At 39.9% G+C, this 12,077-nt stretch overlaps 1 protein-coding gene across 1 annotated transcript in view; it reads right to left on the reverse strand.

The window, feature by feature from the left end:
* Positions 1-4,558: 4,558 nt before the first annotated feature.
* The window catches only part of CEP164 (centrosomal protein 164), a 77,660-nt gene continuing 70,141 nt past the window's right edge, over positions 4,559-12,077 (reverse strand). Inside the window, exons 32-35 of the mRNA XM_018562864.1 lie at positions 11,057-11,398; positions 7,722-7,788; positions 6,134-6,256; positions 4,559-4,858 (exon numbers count right to left, since the gene is read on the reverse strand). Coding sequence (XP_018418366.1) covers positions 4,768-4,858; positions 6,134-6,256; positions 7,722-7,788; positions 11,057-11,398 — 623 coding nt within the window. The 3' untranslated portion in view covers positions 4,559-4,767. The remainder of the gene's footprint in view (positions 4,859-6,133; positions 6,257-7,721; positions 7,789-11,056; positions 11,399-12,077) is intronic.

Consider the following 12,077-nt stretch of genomic DNA (forward strand, 5'->3'; position numbering starts at 1 on the left):
CCCCCCCCCCCCAAAACCCCCCCCCCCCCCCCATCAGCTTTCTTTACTCTTATCAGCTCCCATTTTTCCTGAAAATCAACTTATATTCCCACCTTCAAACATCAGATCCCATCACTCTCTATGACTAGCTCTTAATTCCCTTCCCCCTAAGAACTGTACATACCACATAAGAAATAAACACTTTTTGTTTATACTGAATTACTAGAACATATAAAATATACTGCCATAATTTTTTTGACTGCTCCGCTTGACACATTAAATCTTGTTGCAATTCATTGAATGCTGCGCCTGCGATTCAGGAAACAGCTATTTCGCTAGTTGATATATCTTTTTGATAGCTGGCACATACTGATAATTGACAGCCCAAAATGACTCATTGTAATTTTGTTAATAAGATAAACTCCCTTTTTGTGTCTTTGAACATTTTCTGACCTCCCCCAATATATGTTGTTACTGTTAGAAGGCTGTTTATAATTTTTACTTGCTCTAGCTCATAGAAATACAATAGGGTAAATAATAAGTTACTCACCCTTCCAAACACGCGTACCACAAAGAACAGAGCAGTCATAAGAGATGCCAACATGATGACAAACAAACAGGATATATAAAATGCCAACTGCAGCCTCTGTCAGCAACACAAGCTCAAATCTACTAATAGGATTATCAGACTAGATTCCCACCTGCTGTCCTAAGGACAAAATCCTTCTGACGACAGATGAAGCGTCACTAGGAACTGCATCACAGAATGGGGAAGAATAAGGAAAAGGGCTGGTCATTAAAACTGAAGCGTAAAGTCATGAGCGATCAAATGCTGCTCCTCAAATATTTTCACTGAAAGAGCTGACTTCCAAAAGGAACATGGATTTAGGCATGCATGTAAAAGGCGTTTTTATCAAATGCCACTTTAGTCCTACAAGTTACCCTGGGGAAAAATGTGTACCACTAGAAAACAGTAGGTCAGACCGCTAATAGTAAATGGGTACTTTTAATATCTTTTCATAATACATGAAAACCCTAACTTGGGGGACGGAAACCTTTCCCACGTTAGGTGTCAATCTACAAGCATGAGACTACAGGTGTGCTAGTGAACAATACCATATTGTAGTCAAGTAGCTTTATTTTGATTTTTTGCACCTGTAGTACTGCTAAGGGCAAGTTACACTCATTAATTATATTAACTGCTGCATGCACAAAGCATGTTCATATTTACCCTTAATGTGTACTAAACAGTAAACTGGACTTGTGTTTTAGTGTGATTTCTGTCCCTATCCTTCGTGGCTTAGTAGTGCTATGTCTGCCTTTAGTGTGTTAAAGGAGAACTATAGGGTCAGGGCTTTTCCCCATAGTTCTCCTAAGGGTCACGAGAGAACACAAACTAGCGTTCTCCCGTGACCCAAAGCTCAGTATACCGCAAGCTACAGCCACGTGAGTGACAGTCACGGCTCTCTGCAGGGATAGATCTAAAAGTGAGCGAGTGACGATATGTGTTCGCTCACTTCCCAATCTACTGAGCCGACCTGTGATGGTTTCATTGTCACAGGTCGGCTCAGATTATGAGGTTGAGTGAAAATCACTCGCCTCATAATTCTCCTTTAAGTGGGGTATAAACGTAACTTTCATTTCAACTGCACACACACTTCTAAATATCTGATCAGCTTTGAGATTGATTTAACACTCTTCCGGTGTGACAAAAAATCTGTTTGCACATATACGTGAATCCAAATGCAGAGATTAATGCAAAGGCCACCTTTTAAAAACATAAGAATTTGTTTCGTAAACTCACAACACTACAGACTAGATAATATTTGACAAACTTTACTACAATTATGTTTTACTCAGAAACATCAAATCATTTTGTAGCTGTGATTACTGATCTTCGGTGGGCCCACCGTGGTATGTGTGCCCTCGTTTGCTGACCCTTGCACTAACTATATAACATTTAATTTTTTAATGCACTGTGTATATACAATTTTTTTTTCTTTCATCCTTTTTTATTCTTTATCTCTCAGGGCTACTGATCTCCTGCAACCACTCAGGAGCCACTTTCTATCTACATGCATGCACTCCAGCGATGGCAGCTTTGAATTTCTTAGGACAGGTTCCTGAAGGTCACAACCGTGGACCGCACCTGTGTAATGTGCATCTGCAAGGCTGTTTGTAGCCTATATTGGTACAGTATGTGACAAGGTGACAATATAGGAGCGCTATATGCCCTGGATATTTGGCCTTCATAAGCGACTGATACAAGTTGCAAAGGAGATAGATAGATAGATAGATAGATAGATAGATAGATAGATAGATAGATAGATAGATAGATAGATAGATGTCATTTTGGACTTTTTCACTCTCTGTTGCAATTGCAACAAAAGTTAAATAAAATGTATTCATAAACATTTTTAAAACACACGGGCAATTTGTCACTGTGTTATCCAAAACATACCAACACATGTATATATAAAAAGGCATTACTTTATTGCAGCAAAAAAAGAATATAAGTTATTAACATGAAAAAACATTTCCAATACACATGGAGCTTAAATATTTAGTGGATAAATGTTTATGGATCTTTTGTAAAATCTTTGAGTGGTCGAATCTTCTGCCGCCATCACATACCTGAGGTTAGCCTTAAAAAAAGATTAATGAGGGGGGGGGAATTAAAAAAAAAAAGCTTCCTATGCCATTATGATGAACTGGCACGAGTTAGCAAAGGTTATAGATCTGTTTCCGGTCTACCTACGCCACCCACATCAGATTCTATTACAGTGTGAAATAGAAACTGGTGCAAGTTCCATGTCTAATTCACAGGATGTAAACGGTCTGCTGGTAACCTGGCAAATGGCTCACGTGCCTCTCTCTGCGCATGCAAAGAACACACTACATGAGCAAAGTCTTTATATAGGCAGGGAAAGCGCCATCAATCTTGGCAAATGCAGGGTTAACAGCTATTCTCTTGTGCTCAGCAGATCGCTCCTAATTAACAAAAGGGGATTGTGCCCCCATTGCTAATTAGCGGCAGGATGTGCTCAATTTTCAGTTCAGAGTTGTGGAGCAAGACCTATGTCTGCGCCACTATTTGTTAATTCCCCCCAGTGTGTTCGGTGAACACTGAATGGACAACCAAAGCACCACAAGTGCAACAACACTGCATGCAGGACCTTACTAAATGCTCATTTGTACTTTCATAGGTAAACTTATCTCAACTGCTTACACTCATTTGTCATCAACTAGAGCAAAGCAAAGACAGAAAAAAAAAAAACCAGTACAAAGAAAACAGCCGAGTATTGGACCCTTAAGAGAGTGTTTTACCTGATAACTCAGATAATTTTTTTATATTTGAATAAAGTGCACATGCTAACATTGTCTCCATTTTATATGTCAAAAGAAAAACAATATAATATATATAAATGTACACAATGTGTAGAAAATTACATATCTACAGCAATTTGCATAAACCTTTACAGCAGTTACATGTAAAGCTTAGAAATACTATATTTGCATATGTCTTATTATCACAGTGTAACATTTCTATTTTCCGAGCAGAGATATCAACCACATTTACCAGTAGGGGCACTACTATCAATTTAATACCTGCTGAGTTTAAAAATCCTTCTGAACATTTATTGTGGATAACATAAAATAATGGGCCTGATGTATTGCAGGGCCTAAAAGAAGAACTGCCTACCTCACCTCTAATAATCAGATTCCAGCCAGGAACTAACAGAAGAATGTGCACCTTAGATAAAACAGTTCATCTTTCCAACAGTATGTCCTAATCTCTACTATTAATGGTACAAAAACATTATTTCCACACAACACAGGATCTTAACAAGCAGCTTTCTGAAAATAATGGTTATTGACAATGTATCGCGGTGTAAAACATTATCATATTAATTAACCAAAGTCATCTGTCAATGATAATAAATCGCTACCAAGCAACCTTAGTAGAACTCAAAATCTTTCAATAATTTTTCACACAGCATTAAATAAAAGTTGTGGCAACAAGTATTGGAAAGCTGCAGTGAAAATAAGTTGGCCACCCCTTCAAAACTTAAAAAAAAACACATTATTATTACCACTGTGCTAGAACCAGGTCCAATAACTACTTCCTACAACTAAATTCGCTATGCTAATGATAATAAGAACACAATACATGAGACCATTACAGGGTTTCAGCAACTGGTCGCAATGCTGAGGTCAGGCCAACTGCTGAAGCCGTGTAATGATCTTGTGTGTTCTCATTGACTATTATGTTTAAAACATTGATCATCATTATTAGCTTTAGCATATTCGTCATAGGAAGTAGTACCTGCAACTGATTTTAGCATGGTAGTAATAACAGAATGTTTTTATATACAGAACATTAACCCTTTACAAGTGCACAGCGCTTTTCTTTCACAATTTCTATTCCTCTTATTATTAGGGTTCAATAGCGCGGAATATTACTATACAACCCTTTGCCTGCTACTTGCACTTACTGCATGCGGTGCGTTTTGTTATGCAGCAGCCTTAAACACAAAGCAGAGTAGGTTGCTTAGTGACAGATTACCATGTCAGTTAGGGTTTGCTGAATATAGCAGTTCCTTCTTGTATTTTCAGTATTTTTGGCATACGGTAATGACCAAAGCTTGCAAATCCAAATCTACTGGCTCCGGTTTGGTACCTCCTAATTAATCGGATGGCTTGTGTTGACATTAGTGCGCAATCTCTTATTGGTTGATTCTTCTGGTAAAGCGAGTCAGACAATAGATGTCTGATACCTGTTCTTTGTTAGTACTGGAATACTCTGATTTGATTATTTTCATCTAGACCCAGCTGTACAAGTCCTGCTCCTGCTGGAGATCTGGGTGAGTCTAGTGGCCTATTAATTCCGTTAAGGAAAAGACAGCAGATAGATAATTGGAAACTATTCATTAGAAATAGGTATATGCCAAAGTATAGGACAAAGCTGGGTTTAAATATTTACAAAGACGCTTTTATATTATAATATGACTCACACAACTTTATATAGAATCCATTTAATATAAATAAATAAATACTAATCAACTTTCAAAATTAATCATTTCTCATAGTTCCCAACAACAGCCACTGCTAGTGCCAAATTAAAATATATTTTCTTGAGATTTCGTTTGTATTTTACATTATTATTGGCAAGCATAGTAGTACCAGCATTGGTATTTTACATATACTATTACTTTAGTGAGCGGTCTCCTAGTGAGCATAGATGTGGAGTCCTTATAAACCTTCCGACCCCATACAAACATTTCAGACACCATCACATGTCCTCAACAAGCATATTTTATGGCATCTGCCACTTAAAACAGCCAAGATGTTGTGGCAATAGGGATAAAACTTAATTAACAAAAGAGGCTTGGTGGATCGACATGCTGGGTTCAATGGGTTCCTGGAAACTAAACAATGAACTAATATTGCAACTAAATCTTGTAGGGTGTCTTTTCCAAGATTATACGGTTACTTGTTACAAATATCCAGCATCTGGGGGAAATGTTTAAGTGTTGCCCACTCTGCAGTACAAAGCCAGTGGCGTCACAAGGGAGGTGCGGGGGGTGCGGCCCGCACCCGGGTGACACCAAAATGAGACTCAGTCATTTTGGTGTCACCCCCCTCTGAAAAGTCGGGCGCTCGGTCATGGACCGAACGCCCAACAGTATCAGGAGAGAGGAGAACACCCGGCGGCATGCCTTATCCCGCCGGGTGACTGTCCCCTCCTCTCTCTGCCGGCGTCCATCACCAAGATGGCCGCCGGCAGGGATCCGAATACTGCCGCGCGTGCGCGATGACGTCATCTCGCACAAGCGTGATGATGTCACGCGCATGCGCAGTGGCGTCTCGGCGGGTGACACTCGGTTAACGCTCCGGGTGTCACCCCGCCTCGGTACGCCCCTGACAGAGCCACAGGGAAATGGTGGGGAATTGTTATGGCTTATATAAAACATGCAGGTTTATGCCACACTTTTGTAAAGAACAATCCTCTGGTAGTTGTTTTCTTCTGTCTATGAGCAGCATTTACAAATAGGATTTAGCCTTTATCTAATGTATTCAGAATCCGGCCAACATTGCTGCAAATACTTAAAAAAAAAAAGAGCTGCAGGTAATTTAAACAAAAAAAGGATACACTTTAGGGTCATGCTTGAAGTTTTGTAACCATTTCTTGTTGCTGTCAATCATTGCCTGAATGTTGTGTTTGTCTGTGTACTTGGAATGGAATGATGCACTCTGCATCTCTCGAAGCTGTTCCCTGTGAGAGAGGTGGGTTAAAAATAATTAAGCAAAACACATAAAACTGTACATTTGGACACTAAACAAAGTACAGGCAGTCCCCGAGTTACGTACAAGATAGGTTCTGTAGGTTTGTTCTTAAGTTGAATTTTTTGATGTAAGTTGGAACAGGTACATTTTTTTAAGTGCAACTCCAGCCCCAAATTTTTTTTTCATTTTGGATAGCATAGGGAAGGGTTAACCCTTTGAAAAGTTTGTTTTGCTGTGTGTGCCCCTGTTCAGATTTCACCTCATTTTCTGTCCCTGTGGATTTTGAAAATTTTGGCTTGTCGTGGAAACAAGGATTGGTGATAAAGCTTCAGTGGAGACACCCGTTTTCCATGATAACTCTTACAGGAGTGAATTTCCCTTCCTAAGGGTAGATTTCCTCTCACTTCCTGTTGTCTCAAGGACAGGAAGTGAGATTAAATCTTTCTAATGAGGATACAGACAGCCGTAAAAACCTCACAGTTACCCAGAAGAAGAGGCAGACACCCCTCATTTGCACATCTAACAAGAGCCAACTTCCTATAATATGCATACAGTACTATAAACTAGACCCAAAAAGGCAGGCACTCCTCGTCGGCACGAGCATGGTAGCATTACAACTACTGAAATGCTGTGCGGTACACTTTGGCTGCAGCCTGGGACCCCCTGCTCTACAGTAATAAGTCTCCGTTTGTAAGTAGTGGTCGTATGTAAGTCGGATGTTTGTAACTCGGGGACTGCCTGTATAACATTTCCTGGGCCTTTGTAAGATCTTAAGCAACATCAATATCTTAAATCAAACCCATACTGGTTAAATAAAATCAGAATGTAGTGTCATTGTTTTCCTAAATGCACCAGTGCATCTGCATAGCTTTAATTACACATTTCTTGTCCAACAGACTTAAAAAATCCTATGCAAATACTAACTTACTTTGGCATGCCCCAAATGCCACAATGCTCCGGCATAGTGAATAAATGCACATGCACTGCTTTGTAGCATGGGACAAGCATATTCTCCTCATAGATAGAAGTTTAGCTTTTCAAAGTAGCTTTACTGACACAGCAAAACTGAGATAGTTCACACTTTTAAGTTGCGTTAACACGCACAAATGTGTGGTCAGAAAACGCGGGAAGCTCGCAGCTGAAAATGCTGCATGAGCTTCCTTGCCACATTTGTTGCATGTGCAGCAGCTCAAAGAAAATGAATGGGTTGATCACACATTGTGAAAGTCCAAAGGGGGCCTGAGGCAATGACAGATAAAGCCAGGCTAGGTGATAGCAACACCTGCACCTACAAGCCAGTGCAATTGTACAATGCTGCGGTAAAGTTAGAAAGTAATATTTCAAGTGAATCGACATCATGAAAGTTCTTTGTTTGTTATAATTCACTGCAAATGTCAACAGCCATTTTTAGAATGATATAATGTATGTGTGGAAACTACAGAACATGTGCTCACCCTGCAGAAACATATCCAAATTTATTTTCTGAATGCCGAGACTGGTCAACGGTGAAAGGAGAACACCCTGAAAAATGATAAAAATTACAGAAATGCCAGAAAGAGAGAACTTTTGTTGCAATGTCACTGTATTGAAGAAAGGATAACCCCCAGAAAACTGAAATACAGGTAATCATTTTATTACTGAATTTTTCTATGGTACCAATTTGCCCATCAGTGTAATAGGCTACAGATATACTATAGAGGCGCAATGCACAGTGGCTGCCTCTCTCGTACCTTCAGAAAGGATAGAGATGTACTACAGAATGAATGTGAGGCATTGTCATCTAGAAATATGTAATTTGTTATGACATGATGTGTCAATAAATAGATGTTTGCTTCACTTCACTCCGTTGTGCTGATGACATCTCTATCAAGTTCTGTTATGAGCGGCACCATTGGCAGTCACTTCGAGCACCCACACTGACAGGGATACCTGGCAAGGAATGTAGCGGGATTCTGGATTGTATTGTCATCTATGACACAATAAAAAAAAAAAAATTGTACCATAAAACTGGTATTACTGTGAAATTATGTGTATCCGTTCCTTGTATTGTTTGCAAAGCACTTGCCTTAGAAAAGTGGAAACTTGCTTTCTTATACAGATAACAGTCAGTATACAAGAGGAACAAAAGTGATTCATTAAATGATAAACTAGTAACTTTGAAACTGGCTTTATAATTCTTTGTCAAATTAAGGGCAAGAAACAGATGCTAGAGTTGCAGCTTTTTTTTAGATATAATGATGTGGGCAGATGATAATGATCCAGTCAGTGCACTTAAGACCAGGACATATACTGTAGGTAAGGAAAAGCACAAAGTTCATTGCTGCATTGTAGTTGTTATAATTCACCTTTCACCCAGATTTGACTATACTGAATGTCTGAGCACTAAAGTCTGGTTGTTATGGACAAATGAACATGATGGCTCTTTGCACTACAGCTACAGCTATTCCTGTAGAAAACAGATTTGAATGTCGGGTACAACAGGTAAAGAAACATCATATGTCAGTTAATCCAGTTTACAATATTATATAGTCGTCAACAAATTGGAAAAAAAAAAACAAGTTGCTTCAAAAAAGTTTCCTTTCTCAAAATGATGAATTTATATAATTTATAGTTTACCAAATTTTAGGGAAAGACTATTTCTTTGTTATGCAAATAACTTACCGTATATCAGTTTTTAGTAGGGATGCACCGATACCGAGTATTTGGGCGAGTACTCGTACTTGCCCAAATGCTCCAATGCCTAGCCCGATACTTCATGTATCAGGAAGCCAGGCAGCACGTCATTGCACACTGCCCGGTTTCCTGATTGGCCGGGAAGAGGCACCATGCTCTCTTGTCACTTGTGATGAGAGAGCATGGAGCCGACTTCCCCGCCAATCAGGAAGCCGGGCAGGGTGTAATGACGCGCTGCATGGTTCTGATTGGCCAGGAAGCCGGCTTCATGCTCCCTCGTCATCCCATGATGAGGGAGCATGGATCCGGCCTCCCGGGCAAATCAGAAAGCAGGGCGCCGCGTCATTACACGCCGCCCGGCGTCCACGATTGGCCAGCAAGACGGCTCCGGCTGGGTACCAGAGGAAGGCTGCTCCTCGCTGGAGAAGCCCGGGGGGTGACATGGGACGGCTTTCTTTTTATTTGGGAAGCCGGGTGGCGAGTCATTACACGCCACCTGGCTTCCTGAATGGGACTTCCGGTACTCGGTAATTGGTATCGGCGAGTACCGAAAAAAAATGATCGGTAGTCGTACTTGGTAACAAAATACCGGTATCGTTGCATCCCTAGTTTTCAGGATATGTGTTTTAAGTTGGCTTGAAAACTGGACACTAATGTGTACTGAATACTATCATGAGGGAGTCAATATATCTCTGTTTGCTAAAATATGAACTTGAAAAATGCCCATCCCAAGCCAAACTTTCATACTGACCATACAGAGAATTAGATTTCATTCATTGTCATATTCAATATCCTCTCAGAAAATTCTAACATTAATAAAAATAAACATGACAAACTCTGGATAACTGGCAAAACCATGCAAGAAAACTATAGCACGCAAGCTAGGGACAGTTATAGAACAATATACTTTCTATTCTGCATGGAATGTATACTGGAACTTTGATAAATAAAAAATGCAAAGACCTTCTTTGAGGTTTAAAAATGCAATATTAAAGTTACATTAACGTCAAATCGTTTTTAAGCTATTTCAAATGCTGATTAAATCACTTACAATGGATGCTGTCCCTTGATGTTTAAAAGTTTAAGCTTCCAGAAAAAATCAACTGGTCCCTGAGCATTGGCCCTGATTTCCTGTTTAAGGGCAGATTCACACCATTTTCCGGACCAGATCTGGAATGGAGTGCATTGCGTTTTTACGCATTTGGAAATATTTTGTTTAGCTTAAAATGTCTTACTGGTGCGTTCCAGTGCGTTTGTATGCGGTTTTGATGCATTTTTCCAGTGCATTCCAGACCAGACAAAATAAGACAAGCAGTATTTTTCTGGTCTGGTCTGGAATGCACTGCCCTGGTATGAACAGAGGCCAGAAATAGCATAGTGATACATTCAGATGCATTTTGGGTCTGGAAACAATCCGGTCTGGTCTGGAGATGATCCAGACATGGTGGGAATGGGCCCTTAGGATGCTTTCCCTTGAAGAATCTTATGAAGCCAACCTTGTGTGCTAATAAGCTGTGTGTGTTTCCTCCAAACACACAGGCACAGCAGGCCAAGAAACTCCCCTGCTTCCCCACTTCCCCCTCCTCCTTCCTTGCTTTTCCAAGCTAGTAGATAGACGGCTGCTGGAGAATGCTCTGCCCCTTGTGATCTTGTACTGGACAGGAAGTTCAGGGAAGCCGAGCTGAGAGTGTTGGAGCCATCTGTTCAGAAACATGATCACTGTAAGTGCTTGGGCAATAATGCAAAGAAATACTTTGCTGGGCACTGCATATTTGTTTGATTTGGATTCATTATTGAAAAAAGCGTGAAATACTACTTTGATTGAGTTAAGACATGGAAACTGTGTGTTAATAAACTGCTTTGACTACTTCCAATATACAAACTAGTACTTTCTAAAAATACACAAAGACAACAGAGCCAAGAAAAATTAGACTATATCATAGTTTTTTTTTTGTGTAACTGAACAAACCAGTTAGTATACCTGTTTAGATGTGTGGGGGTGGTTTATGAATTTTGTATTTTTATTTCTTAGTACCTTTTTAATTTCTTAAAACACATAAAAATACTGGTAACAAAAGAAAGTACACGCATTATAACATAAAATGTATTGACTCACCTGGAAAATACTTGTGCCACTTCTCCATCATAAGAGCATTGACTGACTGAGTGGCAGAGGAGGAGGCTGACATACTGGGTGGGACAAAAGATTTCCAGGCCCATGGAGAAGATGAGTGGACGCCCATCCGATGGTCCATTTTGGACATTGATACATAAGTAGATATAGGGATGCCTGGAGCTGAAGAATGCTTGTTCTCTGAATGCATCACTGAGCTAGGATCAGACATGAACGGATCGAGTGATGTCAAAACATCATTAAGCTCAGCTGTGATATGATGCAATGACTGAGCAAGATGCTTCACTTTTAGTGGAAGACAGTCCACAGATCCTAACATATGACCTATAGAGATAGGAGAGATGTGGTAAAGAAAACAATGTAAAATGGATAGATAAATAATGGACAAACAATATAATTTACATCAATTTAAAATAAAGCTAATGAACACAATATAAAAATATGTATGTTTTGAATAAAATTCACCAACAAGTGTGTGGCATCTGCTCATCCTTAAGACTGAGATCCAATGAAATGTTAACTTGACTTAGCCTATATTTATATTATTTTCCGTGTTCCTCAAAGGACCACATGAAAAATATTTTACGGCAAGTACAAAAAAAATAAAAAAATCTTACTTTCTTTATCCATTCCATTGAGGACCACATAACTTCTGCCATACCAGGTCACATGCCCTTTAATAAAAGGGCACTCAGATGAGCCCTACTGTTTGACTGAACCGAAGGGTTCCGGCGGGTGAAGTGAGCCGATGGATCAGCCAAAGCTACGGCTGGATCCTTCGTGAGTAACCCTCTTAGTGATTAATACTCCAGCAGCACTGGGTTCTTCTATTCAAAACCTGGCCAGGACACAATCTGCATGGAGTATCCATGTTTTCCCTTTGCTTGCATGGATTTTCTCCGGGAACTCCATTTCCTCCCACACTCTAAAGACTTGCCGGTAGGTTAACTAGCTTCTATCTAAATTAGGCAATCACACAGCAAGATAGCAAAGCTGTGGGAGC

The sequence above is a fragment of the Nanorana parkeri genome, unplaced genomic scaffold (genome assembly GCF_000935625.1).
Source record: "Nanorana parkeri isolate BGI_ZX_2015 unplaced genomic scaffold, ASM93562v1 scaffold608, whole genome shotgun sequence".
NCBI lineage: Eukaryota > Metazoa > Chordata > Amphibia > Anura > Dicroglossidae > Nanorana > Nanorana parkeri.